Genomic DNA, 26,109 nt, shown 5'->3' on the forward strand with positions numbered 1-26,109 from the left:
GGCAGCCGGAGCGGCGGGGACGGGCCTGGCGCCGGCGGCGGCGGAGGGGGCGCCGCGGGCGGGCGATGTGAGCGCGGCGCTCTCGGCAGGTGAGGCGCGCCGGCGAGGGGGTGGCGGGCAGCGGGCGAGGCGAGGGCGTAGCCGGCGGGGTCGGAGGCAGTCCCGGGCCGCTGTCCGGCTCGCTCTGGGCGCGGCGGGGCTGGAGCCTCCGCGCCTGGTCAGTCCAGCGGGCCGGCGGGTGGGCGGGTGGCGGGGGCTGGAGCCGAGGCCGGGCGGGGTCGGGAGGCCCCGGGCACCTGCTCCGGCCAGGCGCGCGCCCCCGACGGGCCAACCCTGCTTTGGCCCCCGGTGTCAGGACGCTGCTTGCGGGGCTGAGGGTCGCACTCAGCCAGCTGCCCCGGACTCCCCCAGCCTCCGCCCTGGGCGTCTCGAGATCTCCTGCTTCCGGGCTCCTCGGCCCCGGGGGGCGCTCCGGCTTTGTACCGGGAGGTCGGATGGTTAAGTCCCCTGGAGAGCCGTGCCGGGCCGTGGGGTCGGCCCTGCTGATGGCTGCAGCCGAGCCCCTGCACCCATGCCACCGCTTTTCTCCAGGTAAACAGGCGCGTCGTGCTTGGCCCTAGACGTCTCCATGGTCACTCTTGCCCTCGGAAGGTCCTGCCATTACGGAGGGCTGGGCTGGCCTGGGGGGTGTCGCCAGTGTCCTTCTAGGCTAGGCGGCTTGTGCCTTGGGGCGTCAACAGTCTGCGAGTCTCAGACTTGAGGTTTCAGCAGCCTTTTCCATGTTGGACCTCAGATTCCCACTTTGACCAGTGAGGGTATTTAGAGGAGCTCTAGAGACGCTTTCAGTTCTGTCAGTCTGTATATGTCTGAAATTGGAAGGGCCGTCCCTGGTTCAAGATACCGGGCAGTTTCACCGAAGAGTTTGCAGATCTGGACTTTTTAGCCACTTAATACACTTGGTTTCAGACAGTCTTTAAAATGAATCCAAGAAGCCTTTCTAAACCTTGCCTTATCGTAATTCATCCCTCGCTTTTGTTCCTGGCAGGAGTCAGTCACGTCCTGCAGAGTTTTTGCACGCACAAAATTTTTTGTTGTTTATATCTGCCCATTTTCCCTTTGTTCCCTAGTCAGGCCCTCTTTGCTTGACATCTGGATTATTGCAACAGCTTCTTAGCCGTCTCAGACTTCAGAAGTCCCCCCACCTCCCCCACCCTTCCTTTATGCTAATGCCAAACTTAATGTTGGAAGTCAAAAAAAAGAGTTGAGTGCTTGCTTATTAAATGTCAAGACGCTGTTCCATGTGGTGGGGTAAAGTAGTGGAGGCACACTTAGAGTCTCCAAGCAGCTTTACACTGGGTGCGGAGACTCTACCTGTGCAAAGGTGACTGATTGATGAGACAAGCCTGTGAGCTGTAGAATTAAGAGGGAGGAGAGATGGAGGTCACTGTAGGCCAAATGGTCAGGGAAGGCTTAGTGAGAGGGGTGGCATTTGAGCTGGCTGTTAGAGGATGAGTAGGACTCAGGTAGGAAAAGAAGAGTCAGACCCAGTGATCCTGTGGAGCTAGTGAATAGACCAGTCTCCTTGTGGAGAAGGGTGCATATAGGAAGGGATAAGAGGAAAAGATTGGCTGGGCTGGTTCCTGAAAGAACTTGATCACTAGGCCAAAGTTGAAACTATTCTGAAGTCAGTGGTGAGAGGCCAGAGACCAGAGGTAGTAGTTGATGATCATTTCCAGGAGGGGAAGGGAGAGGCTCAAGGCCAGGACGTCAGCTAAAAGACTGTATTTACACCACTTTCAGAGTCCTCTGCCTGCCGCATGTGTCCAGTCAGTGCCCACCCCGTCTTTTCAAGGCTCTCCTTGGTTTGGCCCCTGGTCGCCTCCCTGGACCTTACTCACTGCTTCTCCTCCCCGTCTGTCTCCTACAGAAATGAGTTTGTGACTGCCTCTAGGCCTTGCTCCTCTAGTTCCCCCTTCTGAAGTACCGGCCTCCTTTTTCTTCTCTGTGTAAATTCTCCATTTCACTTCCTTCAAGCCCCTGCTGAAGATATACTTCCTCCAGAGGGTGTTCCCTGACCGCCCTACCCCCATCCATGCCTTTGTGGCACTCAGAATCTAAAGCACAGGACTCAGCACTTGTTCCTTGGTTATTGAACTTGCTCTTGTCCTAGCTGGAATGGGCGTTTTTGGAGGGCATTTTGTCTTTTCTTATCTAATATTGTAGCTGCACTTTTATAACAGGTATGCAAACACTTAATGGTTTTTGTTGGTAAATGACTTATAAACATTTTTTTGAACCCCCTCTTTTTAAAGGAGACTCTCTTATTATCAGTTTTCTCTGTCTTATGTCGATGTCTAATGCTGCCATTTAAGGCAGGTGTTTTCAGCTTTCCTTCTTTGAGTGCAGATAACATAAAACGAATCTTTGAAACATTAAAATCTTTGCTCTTGATTATGGGAAAAGAAAAAATCATGTAATTTTTCAGTGGGAGGTTGTGGGGAAAGAACATGAGCTTGGGCATCAGGTCTGGGTTTGAATCCCAGCAGGGCTCCTTACTAGCCTTGTGAGCTTGGACCATTTATATAATGTCTCTGACTCTCTTGTTTTCTTGTTTGTAGTGTGGGGATAATAAAAGCCATTTCCTAAGATTCTGTGAATTTTGAAATGAAAAAACGTATGTGAAGGAGGTTGCAAAGTTTATAGCACTTGGTAACCGATTAGTAAGTTTTCATCATCATCATTATTATTGTGAGGTGTAAATGTATCAAGGTGGGGACATGCCAGGATGCTGAACCTCGGTGTGTCTACTGAGCTCTGGGTTTCTACTTGTCTCTGGATCCTCATTCTACCTTTCAGCTGAAGCAGTTGTCAGAACTGTCTGTATCACAAATCTGGAATGCATCGTTATGTTTTATTCCCGTTAATTTTCGTCTTTCTCAAGTTTGAATTCTGCTTAATGTTTTTCAGACTTCTTAATTGTGTCCATTTAATGTTTTGTAGTTGACAAACTGCTGAATTTAGCTTAGTGAAGCTCATCAACTGAAGTCAGTTTAATTTCTAATGGTTATTTTCTGGTTGTACTGATGGCATGGAAAACCTCATGGAAGAAAGCAATTCAAGGTGAGCTTTTCTAATCCTTTCAGTATAAGAGGTTCAGACTTAATCTATTTCCCAGGTCCAGTGCCCCTTGACATGCCAGCAGTGTGCAGATAAGAGGCAACTCCTTGACTTGATTGGGTTGTTTGCCCTGAGAAAGCGTATTTATTCGTTTTTCTTTCTAACTTTATTTGGCTGCCTCGGGTCCTAGTTGTGGCTCGGGCTCTGGAGCTCAGGCTCGGTATTTGTGATACGTGGGCTTAGTTGCCCTGTGGCATGTGAGATTTTCTTGGACCAGGCATTGAACCCACGTCCCCTGCATTGCAAGGTGTATTCTTAACCACTGGACCACCGAGGACGTTCCTTATTTATTGCTTTAACTGGAACTAATCTTTCTATTTCATGATAGAATTTTAAACATCTAATTGCCCACTTCATAGAAGTAAAAAGAATGGACTTTATGCAGAGAAATGGCTGCAAAGTACAAGCAATTGTAGCCCCTTAATTATTACTATGTTGGTGTAATGATGCCCCTTTAAGTGACAATGTTTTTTCCCACTCAGACGTGATCAGTAAGGCTCTAGCACCAATAAATTCCCTAATTCTCACCACTGTGCCTGGATTAAAGTCTTACTCTTATAGGAGAGAAGAATCCTGGTTCTGGAGACTGTCAAATCTAGGTTCAAATCCAGGCTTAGCCATTAGTCAGTTGGGATGAATTGGGAGAATTAGTTTCTCTGAGTGTTTTTCCATCTGTAGAATGGGTGCAGCTGCAGTGTCTGTCTCATGGTGTTGTCATGAAGATTCGGTGAGCAGGTAGAAAGCTTACTTAGCGTATAGTACACAGGTGGAGCTCAGTAACTGTTACTGCCAGTCAGGTTAAAGAGTGCATTCCTACCCTGCTTGGAAAGCTCAGAAGAAGCTTCTGATGTTTTGTACTGCCTGAAAGACAATCCCCACTGTCAAACCACACTGCGCTCTCAGAATTGGTGGAGCTGAGCAGACTTGGAGAATGTTAGCGCCTTGGTAGGAAATCTCACAGTTTGGATAAAAATGTTCTTTCAGGCTCACATGAATTAATGCAGTAAGAACTCTAGACTTGTTTTCTTTTAAATTAGGATGAGTGCTTCATGAATATCCATCACGGAATGCCATTTTATTTATTTTTTTTTTCTTGCATTGGGTTTCAGCAGCACCACAATGTTTCGGGAAGGCTTGGTGTTTTTTCGGCTGCTGCTTTCTGAAGGATTAGATTGTAATTCATGACAGCTCAGTTTTAGTTTTGACCTAGACCCAGGCAGAAATACCTAGGAAAGTTCTTTTTATACCGTTGTTACTGCCGTTTCCACGCCTGTTGTCCCCAGTGCTCCCATCTGCAGTCTTTTTAATGACTTTTTGTTTAAGAATGAAAACTGGGATCTTCAGAGTCTTCAGTGCCTGATGAAGTCTAGCTTGAGTTGGTCTCCAGTATCAGCAGGTAACTGAAGCCAGCAGGTGCGAATCTGGGTTTGGAATCATGAGCATCTTGATGCAGAATAATGGGTATCTCCTGGTGCCTTAAACAACTTCCAAATTTGTAACCTTGCTTTCCTTTCTTGGAAGTGTCACTGGGTATTTTTAGATGAAGTGGAGCAAATGAGAGTGTTTATGGGTTAGATGGGAGTGAACTACCTTGCTCGATTTTTCCTGCTGGTGAGATGATCCTACATCTCTTGGGTGTTGAGCAGGAAAGGTTGAAAGCTGAGCCACTCGCTTGGTTGGGGTTGCTGAGTGCCTGTCTGCTTGGCTCTGGGCACACACTGACCGCAGAGAGCTCACCCCCCGGGGGCATGCCCTCAGCAGCAGAGCCGGCTCAGAAATCAGCACATCTCAATTGCTTAGGTTTTACACTTTTACTTTTGTTTACTTTTGTTCAGGTTGTCATTATGGGGAAACAGTTCCTGGACTTTACCCAAGGATTTTGTTGAGGGGATCTCAAGACTCATGTGGGTATTTTGCCCAGGTGACATGCAAGTGTCTTTTCTCATCTTTAGGTTCTCTTTGGAATGGGTTAGCACTGTGGGAAGATGGCACTCGTCTCGGTTCTGGTTTTCACTGCTCGGTTTCCTTACAGCCTAACAAAAGGCGTGTCGCAGAATTGTGCTCGTCAGTGAAGTGGTGTGTTGAAGGGAGCACTAGACGTGGATGTTCCCTCTTTCGTGAGACACCGTGTCACAGTGGGAGCAAATCTCCTCTCAGCTGTCTTGTCTGGTTTTCTCCGGAGTGAGCACGTGTTGGCACACGGCTCCTTGACTGCTGCGCTTTCTGGTTCCTCCCAACGGTTTATTGGCCGACTCCGTTCCGTTGCCCAGAGGGCAGCCTGAGAGCAGCTTGTCTGAGGCGGAGCTAACTTGCCTTCCAAAGTGGAGAGCGTACCTCGGTCTCCAAGTCCCGTTGAGTCCTTCTTTGGACTCATGTTCAAATTGGCAGCCCCCAGGATCCAGTTTGAGATTTCCAGTGTGGTATTCAAGGACTTCCATGTTCCCACCGTGGCATTCCTCTTTGCCTGGCCACTCCTTGTACCTGGGGCCTGGCCACTGCCCCAGACACCATACATTTTCACCCCACTGTTCTCTGATTCTCCCAGTCCTTCTGCCTGGAGTCTTCCTCCTGTTCCATTTGAAATGCAAAGTCCTGTTCAAATATTGCTTCCACCATGAAGTTTTTCTTTGTTCTGTTGGATTAAAGATTTTTCTTTGGTCAAAAGTAATCAGTCTTGTCATTGCTCTCGCAGTTCTTTGTTTCCGCCTCTGTAATTGTCTGCTTGATACAGTAATTATCCATTTGCAGCCTATCTTTCTGTGGATTCTTTGGTTTTAAAAATTACATCTTTTTAGGTAGAATCATATAACATATCTTAAAAAAATTTTTAGTGAGACTAATACAGCTATATGATAAAAAATTCAAAAAAGTATGTCTATTTCCCTTTCTTCCTCCCAGTCTGTAGTCCTCATTCCCAAAAGTCACCGACATCAATGCTTTCATGCGATTCCTTCCAAAATGTGTACAACAGCATATGCTTGTTCTTTTAAGAAAAGTGTGTGAAGGAAATCAGATATGTACATACATATTTTTTTATATCTTGTTCAGTTGCTCAGTCATGTCCAAGTCTTTGCGACCCCCATGGACTGCAGCACGCCAGGCTTCCTGTCCTTCACCATCTCCCAGAGTTCACTCAAACTCATGTCCATTGAATCGGTGATGCCATCCAACCATCTCATTCTCTGTCATCCCCTTCTCCTCCTGCCTTCAATCTTTCCCAGCATCAGGGTCTTTTCCAAGGAGTCAGCTCTTTGCATCCGGTAGCCAAAGTATTGAAACTTCAGTTTCAGCATCAGTTCCTCCAGTGAATATTCAGGGTTGATTTCCTTTAGGATTGACTGGTTTGATCATGTAGTCCAAGGGACTCTCAAGAGTCTTCTCCAGCACCACAGTTGGAAAGCATCCATTCTTCGGTGCTCAGCCTTCTTTATGATCCATCTCCCACATCCACCGTTTTGGCTAAATAATAGAACTACTTTTCAGGTCAGAGGATACAGATCTGTCTCCTCCTTTGTTTTTTTTTTTTTTTTCCTGGCATGTGGGATCTTCCCCAACCCAAGGATCGAACCCATGCTGCCTGTAATGAGAGTGAGGAGTCTTAACCACTGAACCTCCAGGGAAGTCCTGTCTATTCTTCTTAATGTCTGGGTAGTGTTTCATTGTTGATTGGGTTTTTGTTTTTTTGAACCAGTCTTCTCTCCATGAATTTTGAGTTCATTTCCCTTTTTTTTTTTTTTTTTTGCTATAGTGAGTAAAAATGCTCAGCAGACATCCTTGTTTCATATATCCTAATATGCTGTTGTAAGAACTGTGTATTTGTAGGTTTAATTCTTAGTAGTTAATTGTGGACCAAATAGTAAATGCTTTTTCCATCTTGATCCATGTTACCATATTATCCCTAGGGATTACACCTGCACATTTTTTTAAAATTAATTTTTATTAGAGTATAGTTGTCACACGTTTAAAAGTTTGTGCAGATCTGATGGGCTAGGAATGGTATGTCATTTTTTTCTTTTTGTAATTCACATGTCTCGATCATGAATAAAACTAAACATCTTTTCATACGTCTTTTGAACCTTCTTTCGTAGGATTATCTGTGTGAGCCCAAATCTGTTTGAGTTATAATATAAATTAAGGAATTTGGAAAGTAGCCCTTTGTCAGAGGTGCATGTACTTTCCCTCAAAACGTTGTTTGTCTTTCTGGCTTTGTTGGGGGTCGGTTATCATATATTTCTATGTTGTCAGGTGTATTTGTGTTTGTCTTTGTTCCTTCTGGGATTTATGTCATGCTTGCAAAGGCCTCTATGTCTTTATTATAAATAAACTCACCCATGCTTTTCATTTAGTTATTTTTTGGTGGTAGTCAAGTCTTTAAAAAATACTGTCATACTGGGGACGGTGGGGACGGGAGGGGAAAGGATAGTTAAGGAGTTTGGGCTGGACGTGTACACACTGCAATATTTAAAGTGGATAACCAGCAGGGACCTCCTGTAGAGCTGGAGGGACCTCTGCTCAGCGTGATGTGGCAGCCTGGATGGGAGGGGAGTTTGGGGAAGAATGGATACATGTGTATGTGTGACCCAGTCCCTTTGCTGTCCACCTAAAACTTAACAACGTTGTTAATCGGCTGCACCCCAATACGAAATAAGAAGTTTAAAAAAATGTTGTCATAAGACTGTAATGACATTAAATAGAAATAATAGGGCCCTTCTTACGTGCCCTAGTGCTTTATAAGAAATGGGTAAAGATGCAGTACCTTTGAAAACTTGGGGAGCTGTATTTTCCATTAATCAGGCGTTTTGTGTGAGCCTGTGAGCACTCATGTCCCGTTCGCCTCTCGCCCACATGCAGTGGATGGAGCAGGCTGTGGGGAAGAGCAGAGTGGTGATGAACGGGTGTCTGTCCACCCTTCCCAGGGTCAGCTGTGTCTATTAGATTATGGTCAGCTGGTTTCCCTGTCTTTGTGAAGTGGCTTTTTTAAACCTTCACGTAAAATGTGTGTATTCCTGGTGAGCTTTGGACTCTGGATTGGGGGTATCATTCCCTTGTTTGTAACATTTCAGAGCAGCCTCTTGTTCTGATGCCTGGGTGTGGTCATATGTTCCTTTTTTGGGTGGGAGCTCGAAAAGATTTCAGGCAGCTTTACTCGCTAAGCCTTGTTGTCATATGGTCTTGCATCAGATTTTTGTTTTCTTTTCAGAGCGTGTATGCACATTTATTTCTAGGATCCTTCTCCTTCACCTTTTACTTCAAGCCTGTCGGTCGAGTCTCCCTGGCTGACTTGTATGGTAATTGATGGGCCAGCACCTCTCCCCTGTGGCTTGTGCCCACACTGCCTCGCCGAGTGAATGGCCTCCCTTCCCTGGCTATCCAGTCTGTCCTAACTCTTCAGCCTGTGGTCCTGGTCCTCCGAATCAGCTCACTTTTGGCTCCGCGTGGTTCTGACTTGCCCTGTCCTGCGCTGGCCTTGCTGCTTCCTCAGTGCTTTCGGAGCTGGCTTCCTCACTACTTGGTCAGTCCTGGGTAGCCCCTCACACTCTGCTTTTGCTTTTCTTTTTTTAAAAATATTTACTTATTTGGCTGCACCAGGTCTTAGTTGCAGCACACAGGCTTCTCTCTAGTGGCGGAGTGCAGGCTCCAGGGCTCGTGGGCTCAGTAGTTTGTGGCTCGGGCTTACCTGCCTGTGGCACGTGGGATCTTAGTTCTCCAGCCATGGATCGAACCTGTGTCCCCTGCGTTGGAAGGTGGATTTTTAACCACCGGACCACCAGGGAAGTCCCTGCTCTTGCTTTTTAGACTCCAGTCTCAGTGCTGCTTTGGATTCTCTTGAACTTGGGCTGAACTTGTGTCTTCTTGGCAGCATCTGCTCTCTGTGACTTTCAGCCTGGAATACCAGAAGGACTGCTTACTTGAGCCCGGGATCTGTGGCCTCTAATGAACAGAGGCTTTAGCATATAAAGATAGCTGTTTATTTAAAGCAGGTTAAAATCAGCCAGGGTGCAGGGCTCTGAATAAAAGCTGTGAGTGTGGAGGACATAATATACCGCAGCTGGAGGGCCACCTGGGACTTTTTCTGCTTAGGGCCCTTCCTTCTATAAGTGCCTTCGATCCAGAAAAGAGGGAGATTTTGATCTTGAAAGAGGGTGCTGTCGTAAATTCCTAGAACTGAGACTGCTCATTCACAGGGTATGTGCACTTGTAAGTTTGGCGGGTATTACTAAAATGCTCCCCTTTGCCTTCTCCACCCCCCTCCTCCTCACAGAGGAGGGAGTCAGAGCCCTGGGCAGCAGTAGGAGGATATTTGTCATCTATCACTGTCCTTTTCTCTGGCCACCACCCTTGTGCAGGAGTGTAAACTGGGTCAAGCTTTCTTTTCCTTGTGCCTTTTCCTCAATTCCCCTGCCTCCCTGAGTGGTCCTGCTGTTACCCTTGAGCAAATCAAACAAGGATAAGGGATTATTGTGTAGGGGCTCTAGATGGCCAGACTTTGCAGCAGTCCTGAAAAAGTTAGCCTCTTGGAGCCTCAGTTTCCTCACCTCTCAGGGTGATAGTACCTGCCTTCTCAAGGAAGGTCAAGACGATTGAGTGAAATAATACATATAAGGCCTTTACAACTTGCTCAGCATGTATGGAGCGTTCAGTAAACCTTGGTTATTGATAATAGTGGTGACAGACTTTCCCAGGTATTGGGGAAGGCTCGGGAGTGTGGTGGAAGATGGCAGGGATCCCCTTTTACAATTGCCGAGGCTGGTGTGGGGGTAGCTGGACGGATGGCAAGGCTGCCCGCATCCTTCCCAGAACCCGCTGTTTGGACCAGTGATGGCAGAGTCTCCTCAGCTGACTGTGGCAGGGGCTGTGTGCAAGGTGAGAGATGCCTCCAGAGGTGCGAAAGGATTCCAGTGAAGGAAATTGGAGAGCAGAAAGGTTTGTGTGTCCATTGGTTGAATGAGCAGAAGAGGGTTATGAAGAAATAGAGGAGCTGACAATTTTGAACTTCGCAGCAGACCATTTCAACTAATATCCTCTTCAGGTATGTTTTTAAAAAGAAGTATTTCACATTCTTATCCAAAATATAATTTTACAAACAAAGCCAAAATAAGTATTGTTAAAATAAGTGTTAATGGTATTGAAGAAAAATATCCAGTTTAAATATACTTGTTTTTTAATTAAAATATACCAGTGTAAATATCTAATTGGGTGTGGTTTTGTCATGTATGGATGTGAGAGTTGGACTCTAAAGAAAGCTGAGCGCCGAAGAATTGATGCTTTTGAACTGTGTTGTTGGAGAAGATTCTTGAGAGTCCCTTGGACTGCAAGGAGATCCAACCAGTCCATCCTAAAGGAAATCAGTCCTGAATATTCAGGACTGATGGAAGGACTGATGCTGAAGCTGAAACTCCAATACTTTGGCCACCTGATGCAAAGAATTGACTCGTTGGAAAAGACCCTGATCCTGGGAAAGATTGAAGGTGGGAGGAGAAGGAGACGACAGAGGATGAAATGGTTGGATGGCCTCACAGACTCAACGGACATGCGTTTGAGTAGGCTCCGGGAGTTGGTGATGGACCAGGAGGCCTAGTGTGCTGTAGTCTATGGGGTTGCAAAGAGTCAGACACGACTGAGTGACTGAACTGTAATGGGACAGAAAGAGCTGTGATAAATCTGCTGAGTGAAAGAATACTGATTCTGATGTATTTGGTGAGTGGAATAATCAAATTCATTATTGTTTTCTGTAGCAGCTGCAAACTTAGTCTAAATGAAAAACCAATATAAATCACTTCCCTGCATTATCAAAAATGAATTCCATTCCCCTATCTCTTGGAGTTGGGCGGAATCTGCAGTAAGTCTGTAACAAACTACAAGGCTGGGACTCTTATTTATCTTTGAATTCCCTTTGGTTATGTGCATGTAGAAGATTGAAATTGAATATTTCCTATAAATGTAGAAAAATAATTTAAATTCCCAGTCATTATGCCATTTAGTGATTGCAATTAAATCTAATACTTGCAGCACGTTTGACAGAAGGCTAATTTTCTTAATTTGCAAAGAACTCTGACAATTCAATAAAAGTGTCAGATATTGGCAAAGGAGATGAGTAGGCAGCAGAAAGACAAACAGACAAATTGCCATTGAACACCAGAATAGCTGATCTGCCTCATTTATAATTAAGTCACAGCCAAGGAGATACCACTTTTAACCTGTCAGTGTGGCAAAAGTGAGACAGTTCGATGCTCATTGTTGGCAGTTACAGGAGGTACAAGCACGTCATGTGCTGTCGGGGAAAGGACAGTTGCTGCCACCTTTTGGGAGATGAGTTGGCATTATCCACAGATGTGAAATGAACACAGCAGTCCCTCTGCTAGGAGGAAATGCTATGACCATTTAAATGGTTTCCTGCTTTTGGTATCACCTGGGGACCGGCTGAGCACATGGTGACGCAGCTATCCATGGAATACGAAGAAATCAGAAAAGAGGATGAAGTAGATGAATTTTCGCTGCTGTGGAAAGATTTTAAGGAGTATTAGGTACTTTTTTGTTTTCTTGGCTGAGCTGGGTCTTTGTTGTGGCGCCATGGCCTTTTTCCTGTTATGGAGCACATGCTCCAGAGCACTCGGGCTCAGTAGTTGAGGAGCATGGGCTTCGTTGATCTTGTAGCACATGGGCTCTTAGTTCCCCGACCAGGGATCGAACCTGCATCCCCTGCATTGGAAGGCAGAGTCTTAACCACTGGACCACCAAGGTAGCCCCTTAAATACATTTTTAAAAAGCAGCATACAGGACAGTTAATGCTGATATGTGTTTATAGTTTTCTCTGAAAGAACACCCACAAACGCTTCCCAGTGATTATCTTTGGAAGAAGACACTGGAGGAAAATGAAGATACCCATTTTATATTTTTCTGTACTATAGTTTGAAGTATGACCATATGCATATATGTGACTTTAAAGATAAACATTGATCTAACTTAGGTGTGGGCCTGCTGTCATGCCATTCACGGGAGAGGTCAAGACCCTTGAGGAACCAGTGATTAGCCCATGCTGGGAAATGGCTAATACAGAGTATGGAGGCTTCTGCTTGAACTTGCTGTCTCGCTAAGAGGTTCTGACTTCCTTTACTTCCGGACCACTGGACCTGATAAGTCAGGCTTGGGTGTAGGCCTTTACTCCCTTTAACCTGGAAATGTGACTAGGACTTGAATTCCCTGTAATTTCCTCATGTGTGAGTCTTTGAGAATCCTCTTCTAGTGTTGCTTGTTAGCAGCTCAAGGCTGAAGTCTCTGAATCGCATTGTCACAGCCGAAAGGAGGTGTCAGTGTCAAGGAGGGGAGAGTGGAGCGCTTCCTTTCTCGTTTTGCAGAAAAATGGAATTCCTCTCTTAGGTGTTAATCGTGGTCTTTTCACTTTTCTCTTCAGTGGTTTTCTTTCAAGTGCAGTTCTCTACTTTCTGAGAAGAAGATAAAAAGCCACATAGAGGAGGAGGAAGCCTCATTGCAGAACTGTTTTCAGTTTTACAGACTATTTCAGAAATGCTTTTTTGTTTTCCTTTTTCTACTGGTTTTTGCCCAGGACTCTGTACCTTTTCAAAGCCTGAACCCACCTTCCTTTTGCCCTTTAATTCCAAAAGTCACTGTTTACACACCCTGTGTGTCCTGAAAACGCTGTAATGAATAGGTAACATTTGACCACTTGGCAGGTGCCAGGCAGTGGGTGTGTTTCTAGAAGGCAGTCTGGTGTGGTTATGAGCTTGACCTCTGGCTCCAGACTAAGTTCATCCATTAGCACTGGGACCTTCGGCAAGTGTCTTAACTTCTTTTCTTCAGTTTTTTCATCTGTAAAATGGCAACAATCATAGTGTTCCCCTCAGAGTTGATAAGAGAAGTTAACATATGTAAGATGTTTAGCACAAGATAGGCACTCATTATACCTAAGCTGTTATACTCATTCATTGCATGAATTTCCTTCATTCAATTTTACATCAGTCGTGTTGGGTAATAGTTCTTCCACGAGCTTTTCTAGATACAGAGACCAAAGTTAACTGACTTGTCTAAGGCCACGTAATTATTTAAATGTTCACTGTTATTTTTATTAGAAAGAAGTAGAGCCAGGATTCACAGCCAAGTCTAATTTCAAAACCAGTTCTCTTTGTTACACCATCCTGTCCTGTAAAAAAAGTCTCAGTAGCTAATAACATTGATTGCCATGTGCCAAGCATCCATTGTACAGATTGCTGCTTACATGTTTTCTCATAACAACCCATGAGGCAAAGACTATTACCATTAAAACAAACAAAACAAAACTGAGACCTGGAAAAGTTGTAAAGTACCTTGCCCGAGGTTTTATAAATGGAAATCGGCATCGTTTGAATCTGACTCCAAATTCTTCCAATGAATATATTATGATCTTATTTTTTTAAAGCTAGATGAAGTGCCTTAGTTTTTTTTTAATGTTACCTGTTTTTAATAAGTAATACATCCACATGGCTCAGAAATTTTAGAGTCTAAAATGATTCACTGAAAGCTAATGGGTCTTCCAGCTACTCTGTTACTTCCCCCTCCCAAGAGGCTGTTTGTTTTTGTGCATCATTTCAGAAATATTGTGCTCATATATCTGTGTATGTTGACACAGATATATGTGTTTTCACTTTGCTTTGTACAAATGTAGTATCATATATACTGCTGTGCATCTGATTTTTTTCATTCAGCAATATATTATAGTGATTATTTCATAACAGTATGAAGAGCTTCCTTATTCATTTTTTTAGTTGTATAGTAAGTAGTCTTTAGTATGGGCATATCATAGTTTATTAGTCAGGCTCTTCTTGATTAGAATTTAGTTTGTTTCCAGTTTTTTGTCATGAACTATGCTGTAATGAATTCCTAGAGCTACAATTGCTCAGTCATGGGCGATCATTTGTAATTTGGCTGGATACTATTGAAATGCCCTCTATAGTGTTTGTACCATTTTATATTCCCGTGTCTGTCAAATTATCGTCTAGTTGGGATTTTAATTTATGTGTGTGTCATTCCAAGAAATGCTTGTTTACTATAGAACTTTGGAACATACAGAAAAATACAAAGAAGAAAGTTAAAACATCTTTACTGTTTCATTAATGTAAATGTTTTATATATATTCTTTAATATTATCTCTGTTTATTTAATATTTGTAAATACATACATACTTTTAGAAATATCCTTCTTTATATTCTGTGATCACCTGATTTTTCTAACAGCTTTGTCGAGGAATAACTTACATATAAAAACGCCCATCTTAAGTATACAATTCAGTGACTTTTTTAGTAAACTTAAAAAGTTGTCAGACTATCGTAATAATTCAATTTTAGACCATTTCCATCACCCATAAAAATCCTTCCTGTTCATCTGCAGTTGATCTGATTTTTTGCTGTGTCACTAAATATTTATTCAGCACATGTTTACTGAGTATCCACCATGTGCCAGACAATTATCTGGCAGATGGTTAATATAACAGATAAAAATTCCTACCCTCATAGTACTTACATTTTGTGGAACTTTGAATTCTTCTTTAACATCATTTTAGTTATGACTTGGTATTCAGTGTATAGGTATATCGTACTTTAATAATTCCCTTATTGTTGAACATTTATTTAGGTTGTTTCCATTATTTGCCTTGTAATTGGATATAGTTATGAGTAAATTCTTGTGCCTTTATTCATGACTTTTTTTATGGTACAGAGTGCTAAGTCGAGAGAAATTCCCGTTTTAAGGTTTTTGTTTTATTTGCTTACCAGAGTATATGAGAGCATCCCTCTTCCTATGATCACTGCCTACTGAGTTGCACTTTTAAAAGCCTGGGCAATTTGAGAAAGAAGAATTATGTCTTGTGTTAGTTTTTATATTTTGGCTTATTGATGAAGTTGTTAAGCATTTTATTGCTATGTTTAAAGACTGTTTTAATTTTTTTTTAAGCATCAGTTCATATTCTTTGCTCACTTTTCAGTTGTCCTATTTGGCTTTTATTGATTTGTAAGAGTTTTATAATTCTCTGCCATGGATGTTGTATATTTTTCATAATTTATCTCTTTTTTATGATAAAAATAAATTTTTTAGATGTAAAGAAGTTTTTATTATACTTAAATAGTTAAATCTCCCTTTCTTCTGATATCTATCTTCTCAAAGTTATTTTTGAGTGTGATGTGAAGAAGGGATATGGCTTTATTATTATTTATTTTTATTATCCAAGTGGCATCTATTTCCAGAAATCTCCCTCTGTCACTGGTTGGAAATGGCCCCTGAAGGCCCGTCGCGGTCTGGTTTCTACCTGCCTTGGTCGCCGCACGTGTTCTCTGCCCTGCTCCTGTCCTAGCTGTGCCACAGTGCTCCAGCATTTCCTTCCTTCCCGACTCGGCCTCTCATCCTTTGTGCATGTGACTCCTTCTGTCTGGAAGACCGGAACATTTCCCTGCACCCCCCACCCCCCAGTATCTGGCTAACCTTTACTCGTCCTTGAGGTCTCAGCAGAGATACCATCCTTCTGTCCTCCATTATGAAAGATCTTTCAGCTCTTACCACAGTTCACAACAAAAGAACTGCAGCTCACCTGGGTCCCTAGTGCCGAGCATACATTTATACAGAGTATAAATACATACACTCAGTGTATATTTACAAAATGAATGAATTATAGCCTACTCATCCATTTTGACATCTGTGTGTTTGGCTGCATTTTTATTTTTCTGTAATTTTTCCAGTATTTATTCTTCTAGATCTTTGTTACCCAGTATGGTAGCCACTGCCCACTTATGGCTGTTGAGCACTTGAAATGTCGTTATTCCAAATTGAGATGTGCTATAAATATAAAATATACATCATGCTTCAACGACTTAGTATGACAGACATGAAATTCTAAGAGTGTTGTGGAAATACCCAGGTAACCTTGAGTAAGACCCTTTTCTTGTATCTCAGTTTCCTAATCAATAAAATGGAAATAACAATGGGAAAAAAAAAGACTTAGTATGGAAACAAGAATATAAGATATCTCATTAATAACTTTCTAATGTTGATCTTAAAATGGTAATGTTTTAGCTATATTGGGTTTAAAAAATGGTTTAAAGTTTATATTTTTACTTTTAAACAATGTTAACTGCTAGAAAACATTACACATCGTTTACATTATATTTCTGTTGGACAGCAGTATTCCAGATGAATTTTAAAATCATTTTGTCAGATTTCTAATAAAATACCCCATTGAACTGCATTATATTTACAAACTAACTTGCAGGAAATGTCTTCATCTTGACAGTACCAAATCTTCCTGCCAGAAGCGTATGTGTCTTCATTTGTATGTGTTTTCGTCTTATTAAAGTGTTAGAGTCTTCTTCTTGTAGATCCTATTTTTTGTTTATCCCCCAAGTGTTTTATAGTTTCGGTTACTGTTGTTGGTTGTAACTTGTCATTAGCTTACCTAACCGGTTTTTTATGAATAATAATATTTGGAATCCTCCTATTATTAGATCCTGATTCTAACAGATTTTTTTCAAGCAGTTCTTTTGTATTTTCTATGTAAATAATCATATCTACCTTGAAAAGTAATTTCACCTCCTCTTTTCTAAAGGCTATATGCCTTAGTTTTCTCTTGTTGCTTTGCCTGGAACATCAAGAACAATGTTAGGTAAAAGAAGTAATGGGTAGACAACCTTGTAGCTTTGCAGGCATTAATGGGAATTCTACAAAAGTGTTTACCAGAGTATGTGCCTGGGAACACTAATTCTTTGGAATATTAATATGTGTACCTTGAGAGAAGAGCTTCATGGTTAAATAAGTTTGCAAACTGCTGAGTTGAATAGAATTCTTGTCCGCAGGACTTTGCAGATGGGTTATTATGCTAATGTTTTTAAGTCCTAGGAGGTCGTGATGGTGAGCTTGGGGCTTGTGTTCTACTAAATACATTTTGGGAAATGCAGATGTGTTTCCTTCAAGGTGATGTTGCCATTGGTTTGCAGTAGACACTGTTTATTATATTAAGAAAATATTGTTCTGGCCTTACTAGCTTATTGAGTATTTTGTTCCTTACTTTGAAAGTAACTTAACTTTCTAAAATGCATATTCAGCATAGAATGGATATGGCCATATGGTTTTTCACCTTTGACTTATTGAGGTTGCGAATTATATTTGTGTATTTCATAATATATAGCTATCCTTGGAGAAGGAAATGGCAACTCACTCCAGTATTCTTGCCTGGAGAATTCCATGGACAGAGGAGCCTGGCAGGCTACAGTCAATGGAGTTGCAAGGCTCGGACATGACTTAGCGACTACAGAGAGAGAGCCATCCTTACACTTGATCATAATATATTATTCCTTTAATGAGTTATTTTTGCTAATATTTCCTTTAGGATATTAAAGAAAGTCTGTTTAGTGAAGTCTCTTTACTGAGGTAAACTTGACAGTCGTCTTTATGCTGTTTGCCATTTCCTGGTATCAGACATATGCCATGTGAACAGAGATGCTTTACCTGTTTGAGCATGCATCTAGAACAGTGTGAATGGCCTGAAGGTCATTTGTGCTTTAGCACTTGTTTCTTTTTAATTTAATACTGCCAGTTTTTGTTATCCTGAAAATATATTTATGCCACTCAGATTTCAGATTGATTTCAATCATAAATCTAGAATAAATAAGGGCGCAAGATTCCTCTCTAAAATGTTTTTAACAGATTCTGATGTGATTAAAAAATATTCTGATGTGATTTATCACACTGATGGATCTTTTTCTGAAGGAGTCTTAAATTTAGTTGCACATTGTCTTATCTTAAAATTTAAAACTTTGTGATTAAATACTCGTCTGTATTACTTTTTTGTTTTCTTTGGATTTATTATAACTTATTGTTCCTTTTCTAACCTCTTAAGTGATTTCATTTATTTTTATTCTTCAATGATAAAAGTGTTTTAAGGCATTGATATTGCCTGTTAAAATTTGTTATTTGAGAACCCCAGCATTTCATTGTGAAAAATTTCAAGCATACAGAAAAGTTGAATTTTATTATACAATAAACAACTGTATACTGAATCTAGATGCCACACTTGTTAACATTTTACTCTGTTTGCTTTATCACATATCTATCTATTTCTTTTTGGATGCATTGTCAACTAAGTTGGACGTATAAATAAATTTCATTCCTAAACCCTTCTTACTGCAGATTTGATGTGAGTTTTCTTATTTTCTAAACAGCTTTATTCCTTATTGATTTTTCTCTTTGATTCAGTACTTATTCAGGAGGTGTTTAAATTTCTATTGATTGGACTTTAAAAACAGAAATATAAATGTCAGATCTAATTTGGTTGTGGTCAGAGAATGCAGCCTGAGGTCTCCACCTTCTGTAGTTTTGAGTAATCAGAGCTGTGGATTCTAGGCAGGGTGGCAGTTAACGTCATAAGCACTGGCAGAGGATGATACACTCCTGGTATGTCCATCACTCTTGCTCCTACCCTCTAAAACCTCTTCACTGAAAGAGATCGAGAATTGCTCTATGAATTACCAACCCCAAAGGAGATAAAGGTGTGTAGAGCTGAAGAGGGGAAAAAACGTACATCAAGACAGCAACTCAAATTCTAAACTAAAAAGGGTTTATGCTCCATTCAATGTATCCGGTGTGCCGTATACTTGAAAAACACCAATTGAAAATATGCACATAAGGCAGAACATTCTAAAAAATGAATTTGCTTATCTTTTACAGAGTGCTTCAAAGGTAGGTGAAACAGGAAAATATATTTCTCAAAAGGATACCAAGTTCGCAATTAGAGCAAAGATGGCCCTACTATATGTAACATGTTTTACTTCAATCAAGATGAAAGGCAGCTAAGACTCTAGGCTAATTGGTCATTAAGTTATTTAGCTTTAGGTGAATTAACCGAGACATGAAGGACTGGAAATAAGAGGAAAATTGCTCAGGCAGACCCGAAGAGGTGCAGTAGCTACAGTGATGGCGGTGGTGGTCTTTTTTGCATGGTTGTGTTTTTACGGCTTGTACTTAAGTGAGGAGTCACTGGTGAATTATGAAACTCTCTCTTTCCTCAGATTACGCTTCATGTCAGTAGAAATGGACAGCAGCAGTTTTATTCAGTTTGATGTGCCCGAGTACAGCAGCACCGTCCTGAGCCAGCTAAACGAACTCCGCCTGCAAGGAAAACTATGTGACATCATTGTCCACATTCAGGGTCAGCCATTCCGAGCCCACAAAGCCGTCCTTGCGGCCAGCTCCCCCTACTTCCGGGACCATTCAGCACTAAGTACCATGAGTGGCTTGTCGATATCAGTGATTAAAAACCCTAATGTGTTTGAACAGTTGCTTTCATTTTGTTACACTGGAAGAATGTCCTTGCAACTGAAGGATGTTGTCAGTTTTCTGACAGCAGCTAGCTTTCTTCAGATGCAGTGTGTCATTGACAAGTGCACGCAGATCCTAGAGAGCATCCATTCAAAAATCAGTGTGGGAGATGTGGACTCTGTGACCGTCGGTGCGGAAGAGACCTCGGAGAGCCGCAATGGAGTGAAAGACAGCAGCTTCTTTGCCAACCCGGTGGAGATCTCCCCACCATACTGCTCTCAGGTACGGCAGCCCACCACAAGCAGCGATCTTCGGATGGAGACCACACCCAGCAAAGCTCTGCGCAGCAGCCGTTTACAGGAGGAAGGGCACTCGGACCGAGGGAGCAGTGGGAGCGTCTCCGAGTATGAGATCCAAATCGAGGGGGACCATGAGCAAGGGGACCTGCTGGGGAGGGAGAGCCAGATCACCGAGGTGAAAGTGAAGATGGAGAAGTCTGACCGGCCCAGCTGTTCCGACAGCTCATCCTTGGGAGACGACGGGTACCACACCGAGATGGTTGATGGGGAACAAGTCGTGGCCGTGAACGTGGGTTCCTATGGTTCTGTGCTCCAGCACGCCTATTCCTACTGCCAGGCAGCCTCACAGCCGGTCGGTGGTGTATCTGAGGCGTTTGGAAGTTTGAGTAACTCCAGCCCCTCCAGATCCATGCTGAGCTGTTTCCGAGGAGGACGGGCCCGCCAGAAGCGGGCCCTGTCCGTCCACCTGCACAGTGATCTGCAGGGCCTGGTGCAGGGTTCCGACAGCGAGGTCGTGGTGAATAATCCAGGCTTCGAGAGCAGCCCCAGGGAGAGGAGCGCGCGAGGTCACTGGTACCCGTACAACGAGAGGTTGATCTGCATCTACTGCGGCAAGTCCTTCAACCAGAAGGGAAGCCTCGACAGGCACATGCGACTCCACATGGGAATCACACCCTTTGTATGCAAGTTCTGCGGGAAGAAGTACACGCGCAAGGACCAGTTGGAGTACCACATCCGGGGCCACACCGACGACAAGCCGTTCCGCTGTGAGATCTGCGGGAAGTGCTTCCCTTTCCAAGGCACCCTCAACCAGCACCTGCGGAAAAACCACCCCGGCGTGGCCGAAGTACGCAGTCGCATGGAGTCCCCTGAGAGAACGGACGTGTATGCGGAACAGAAACTAGAAAACGATGCCTCGGCCTCAGAGATGGCCCTGGATTCCCGGATGGAAATTCACACGGTGTCCGATGCTCCTGATTAAGATGGTAAAAAAAAAAAAAAAAGTGCACCCACGCAAAGCACATTAATCAATGCCTATTTGTGATTTGCTTTGTTGTCATCTTTGGTTTTCCCAACCATCTGGAAATCTCTTGGTCTCTTGGCAGTTTTTCTAAGGTTTCTGGAAGGAACACTTCATGGTGTTTATCCTTTCCCACCCCCCGCCCTCCCTCCCCCAAGGAGCTCAAAGCATGAAGGGCAGTGTATCCAGGGAAAACAGGCTGACAGTATTCCTCTTTGGCCGAACTCTTCATCCAAAATCTGCCAGTGATTTAGCTATGCCAACTGGTTGACCCTCCGTTTCTGCCAAGAGGCATACTCTGATTGTGTGCACTGGCGCCAGTGCATTTCCATGGAGAGAGACTGGGATGCCGTCAGCTGATACAAATGGGTAACCTTTTCTAATTTAAAATTACTTTTAGGGGGTAGTTAGACAATTTATATATATATATAATAAAGTGATTATTATATATATAGTATATATACATTCTCAAATTTGATTTTATTCTGGTCGAGGTGAATGTAAGAGGAATATATAATTTAATACAATGTGAACAGGGCTTTGGACTCTGTCTCGTCCCTACCTAATATGTTAGGGTTTTGCCCCTTTATTTCCCTTATTAAAGAATGTTAATAGGTTTTCATATATATATATTAATCATTGTGTCCAAAAGCAAGCAAAGCAAATCACAGTGTTCATAGCTCTGCTTCATAACAAACACATAAACCAAATGCCATAAAACGTATTCAACTCTCGTTGGAAACCATTTGGAATTTTTGTTAGTTGTCCAGTTAGGTAAGCTGGATGACCCGTGGTGCTGACCTTTTTACATATTGTAGTGTTATAGTAGCCAACCCCAAAGGAGCAGTGGTTTTCAATGTTTTTACTGGCCTCCGAATCTACCTTCATTCCGTACTGTAGAAACACACATACCAGGTAACTAGATTGAATTGCTCTCTACCGTGAGTTAGTACTCGCAGTAAAGGAAAGGAATTTGTAGTTCTGTCTACAAAATTCTCCAAGCAGTGTTGTGGTTTTCTTTTTCGTTTTTTTGTTATTTTTTTAACCTTTCTCTTTTCAAACAGCCAGTTCAGGTGCACAGCAACTTTTTCTACGTGCAGTTCCCAGGGAAACTGCAGAACTTGGAATTTGTACTTTTTGTAAAGATATACTCTATGGGAATTGCAAGCAATATATCTATCTTAGTATTGTGTGTGCTGACGAGAGCCTCATCGGCTCCCCCACTCTCAGTGTTTCCTGCTTAAAGAAACCAACAGTTAAAAAGCCCTCTGAGATACTGTATGTGTCACCAAATCTCTGTGTGTCTCCGTTTTTTTGGTCACGTGGTGCTATTTTTTATGTTATGTATCTTTTAGGTCAGTATAGTTGTAGCAAATGTGAAATGTAATGGTAAAAGTGAATTACAATTTTTTTTTCCTCTCCTGAGTTTATAGCTTGAAAAAAAGACCTCAAAAGCATGTTCTGGCAAACACATCACTGTATTTAAAAAAAAAAAACAACAACCCGAGTCCTATTTGGATAATGTTTTATTAGTGCTTGAGGAAATGTCTTGAGTTTTATATTTTGTTCGCCCATGTGCTTCTGGTATACAAAACAGGCTCTATAAGATTGCTCTGGTACTGTATGCTCCAGCAGAGAGTAATGTGAGCAGTTTAGTGTTGAGTTTGTGCCATGGGCCGCTGGTAAGATATCAGCACTCCAGACTCCTCTGCTTTGAGAACCTTGGCCCTGAAACTCACAACCAGCGTGTCTCCCCAGGAGAATAGCACAAACCCCGTGAGAGGAAAAAAAAAAAAAAAAAAAAGTGAAACCTCAGAAGCAAGGAGTTAAAAGGAATACAAAAATAGAAGTTTGCCGGTTTTCCATGCTTTTTTGGCTCTTAAAATACCAAGAATGGAGTTGGGGTCGGGGAGTGTTTGGGGATTTTTGTTTTGTTTTGTTTTTTGGTTCTGGAGGAAAAAAAATTATTCAGGCCCTTGTGTGTGACCTCCCCCCCTGCAGTAATATCTCTTCAGCACAGGGGGTCTGTCCACACGGCGTGACCACCACGCTCCACATCAGTGTTACTACGTCCAGACACACGCGAGTCCTGCTGCTCAGGGAGCAGCTTCTGCTAACCGGGTATATAGTATGCCTTTTCCTGTCAGACTGCCTAAGTCCGGGGTCTGTTCTCTCCCTGAAGCACTTGTTCAACTCCTGTCAAAGCCCTGTGCCTCAAGGGGAGGCTGGACCCCCAGTGTTTACCCACTTAAAATATGTTCTGGGGTTTCAGGTAAATGTTTGTAATTTTTTTTTTCCTTATATGAATAAGTTTGGTTTTGATTTTTTTTTTTCTTCAAAGAATTAAATGCAAAAAATTTGTGTTGTGATACAAATTAAAGTTTGTGACAAGAAACACCCAAATCGAGGACACGAGAGGTCAGGCTCAGGGAAGGAACCTCCTTTTCACTCAGGCTTGGGGCCTTCCTCCTGAGAGGTCTCCAGAGCATTCTGTGATACACGAGACAAGTGAGGAGGGAAGGCACTTGGGGCAAGCGCCTCCAATGTCCTGGTTCTTGTCACCGTGTCCGTCTTAACCTTATGTACATGGAGTTCTTCGTGTGTGTAAGTTTGTTTAACTGGTTTGAGTTTACCAAAGAGTGACTTATCCAAAATTGTCTTTGACAAAAAAAAAAAATCTACATTGCTTTGATTGTACAGTTCAGGTTCAGACATTGTAATGGGACTGTTAAGGGGCAGAAAAATTGATTGCGTTTCTCTCGAGTAATGATTCCACATTTTGCAAGTTCCACTTGCTCCCATTCATGTTGCTAACACTTTACCTTCTCCACTCCTAGCAGTGCTCAGAACGAATTCTCAAGCCATAACCCAGTACTGTAAGGTTCCACAGGGCTTCGCGGGAGGCCGCACGCAGGCCAGCGCAGAGCTGGGCGCCGTGCTCCTCGTGTGCACGGCCAGTGAAAGCTTAACTCCGTTCAGATCGGGCAGCAGCAATTAATTGTGCCTTGTCACATGAGGATGTGCCAGGAGGATTAACGTGACCACACAACAGAAACATTCTCTCCCCGAAGTTCACTTCACGTCTCCACAGACGAAGTCCGCTGTGTAACTCTTTAGAGCGACTCTTTTTTTTTTTTTTTTGGAAAGCAAAGTCCCTATTTCTGTACAGTTTTAGGTTAGATGTTTCACTTATAACAAATGCAAAAACAATTAAGACACAAGTGATATGTGAAGAAGTCTTTTACAGTAAAATACATCCTGAATCCATATAGGTTCGTTCATAATTGAGTCTCTTCTTGAGCTACCTTTTCAAACACGTAGGCAATGTGAAGACAGTGACAGCGTCCTTTTCTCGAGGTGTTTAACCTGTTCTTACAAACTGTGAAAACAAAGAATTTTCTACTTTTACTAATGTTTGTGGTTTTAAACAGTTATTTTCATTCTAATCAGTTCTCTACCCTCTACTTTCTACTAAAGCTGTAAATACATTTAGAAGTGATACTTGTAAATACAGTATACGAAGTCAAGTTAATTTTGGGGTCAGTGGAGAACCTCCCAATGGGCTCTGCCCTGGCAGTTTTGTTTTTTGTTGTTGCTGTGTTTTTTTTTAACAGCAGAAAGGATACTGTCGGTTCACTGTTAAGCAGAATATACTGTAGAGCTAAATTGATAACTTCTAAATCTTCCAGAGCATGACTAGATGTCTTTTCTAATGATAGCAGTTATATAACCAAGTCTTTATTTGTCCCTTAGCCCAGACCATAGGCCTGCATATTTTTGTGTGTGGTTTTGTTTTTACTTTCATTTTTTAGCCTCTAGGAAGAGTTTGCAGGAACACAAAACAAGGACTGGGACAGGGGGGAAATCATCTATGTGAACGAGCTTTACTTTAAAGAAATCAGTGTATTTTATTTTAACAATGTTTTCCATTAGTTACTGTGATTTTCTGTTTTGTTCTTTTGTTGTTGTTGTTATTGTTGTCGTCGTCATTATTGTTAAAATTCTGTAATGGTTTCCTGTGAAGCCTCCACTGAAAGGGACTCAAATATGCAACACCTAAACTATTTTCCAAGGGCACATGCCCCTTGAATGGTGCTTCTAGACTGGTCAGGGTTATTTATTAAATTTTATATATGAAAGTATTGGGGAATTATGTAAATTCTTTATATGAAACTATCTAGTTCATAAATCATAGATTTCATATTACTCAGTGCAACTGAACTGAAAGTTCAGAAGAGTCATTCACATTGTTCAAAATTTGTAATGGTTGTCACACGTCACATACGTCTTCTCAGTAAGTGCCAGAGTCTTTGCACTGTTTCTGCCCAGTGCTTGACTCCTTGGCCCACAAGAGACCCTTTTCTCTCTGGTTCCCTTGGGTCTGGCACAGACAGGGCTGGTGTAGTTCTCGATCAAGTCCTGAAGTAAGCCTTGCAGCAGATTCAGTAAACAGACCTCTTGCTGCCCCCTCAGTGACAAGTATGCTGTGAATTCAACCTTTGGACTTGCTGCCCAAGCCTTTGGTTGCTGCCCTGACTCTAGTAAGAGGTAAACGTATGGTTTGTTCGAGAATGACCATTTTCCTAATGTGAAAACCATCTCTCTCACCACTTTGATTAGTAGGGCTAACAATTTTTTTCCGTTATAAATGGTTGAGCAATTTGAATGACTTAACACAGTGTCATTATCTTGCAATATAAACTGGTAACCTCACAACTCCACACTTCATCGCCATATGAAGTAAATGAAGCTAGCTAAGCGGATGCTGTATCAACTCGTAACTTGCCATTAAGGATTATTTTATAGCATGAATTTAAGACTATTTATTCAAATGATATTTTACTCTTGTATTCATTTTGTTTTAGATTTGTGACATTGAATATTTCAGTGCTGCTTAATTTTGTTCTGAACTCTTGTTTCTTGCTTGTAAATGGCTTTTTTATGGTATAAAGTCAATGGAAATTGCTGTTTGTAAATAAAAATGCTGCTAGAGCAAATGTGCTGTGGTCTCCGTCTGTATCTGCCCCTTCTGGCCTCCTGAGTTTCACTGGCCCTAACAAACATCCGCTGGTGTCACAGTTTCTGTAACCACTATTTTTGTAAGGTTAGAATTTCATAAGAAGCTCTTGTGCCATGGTGATGCTGGAAAGAGGAGAAAGAAGCAGATATCTCTCTGACCTTTCTCACGTGTGGCAGAGACTGGATTGCCAGGGGGCTGAGATCTGCATCCAGGATCTCTGGTGAACCCTTTCCCCATCTTCCTGCAGAAGTAGGAAATGGTCTCTCCCACCACAGAGCTTGGAGGTGCACACACCCTGT

At 42.5% G+C, this 26,109-nt stretch overlaps 1 protein-coding gene across 1 annotated transcript; it reads left to right on the top strand.

Annotated features, from left to right (window-relative positions):
* On the top strand, positions 1–25,787 carry ZBTB34 (zinc finger and BTB domain containing 34). The gene is made up of 2 exons (XM_070453063.1): positions 1–89; positions 19,221–25,787. The coding sequence occupies exon 2, from the start codon at positions 19,231–19,233 to the stop codon at positions 20,749–20,751; it is 1,521 nt and encodes a 506-aa protein (XP_070309164.1). The 5' UTR covers positions 1–89; positions 19,221–19,230; the 3' UTR covers positions 20,752–25,787.
* The last annotated feature ends 322 nt before the right edge of the window (positions 25,788–26,109 follow it).

Source organism: Odocoileus virginianus, chromosome 2 (assembly GCF_023699985.2).
Source record: "Odocoileus virginianus isolate 20LAN1187 ecotype Illinois chromosome 2, Ovbor_1.2, whole genome shotgun sequence".
NCBI classification, from domain to species: domain Eukaryota; kingdom Metazoa; phylum Chordata; class Mammalia; order Artiodactyla; family Cervidae; genus Odocoileus; species Odocoileus virginianus.

Bases quoted from the DNA above. Each gene is read 5' to 3' on its own strand.
- ZBTB34 (XM_070453063.1), top strand. From the start codon at position 19,231: ATGTCAGTAGAAATGGACAGCAGCAGTTTTATTCAGTTTGATGTGCCC.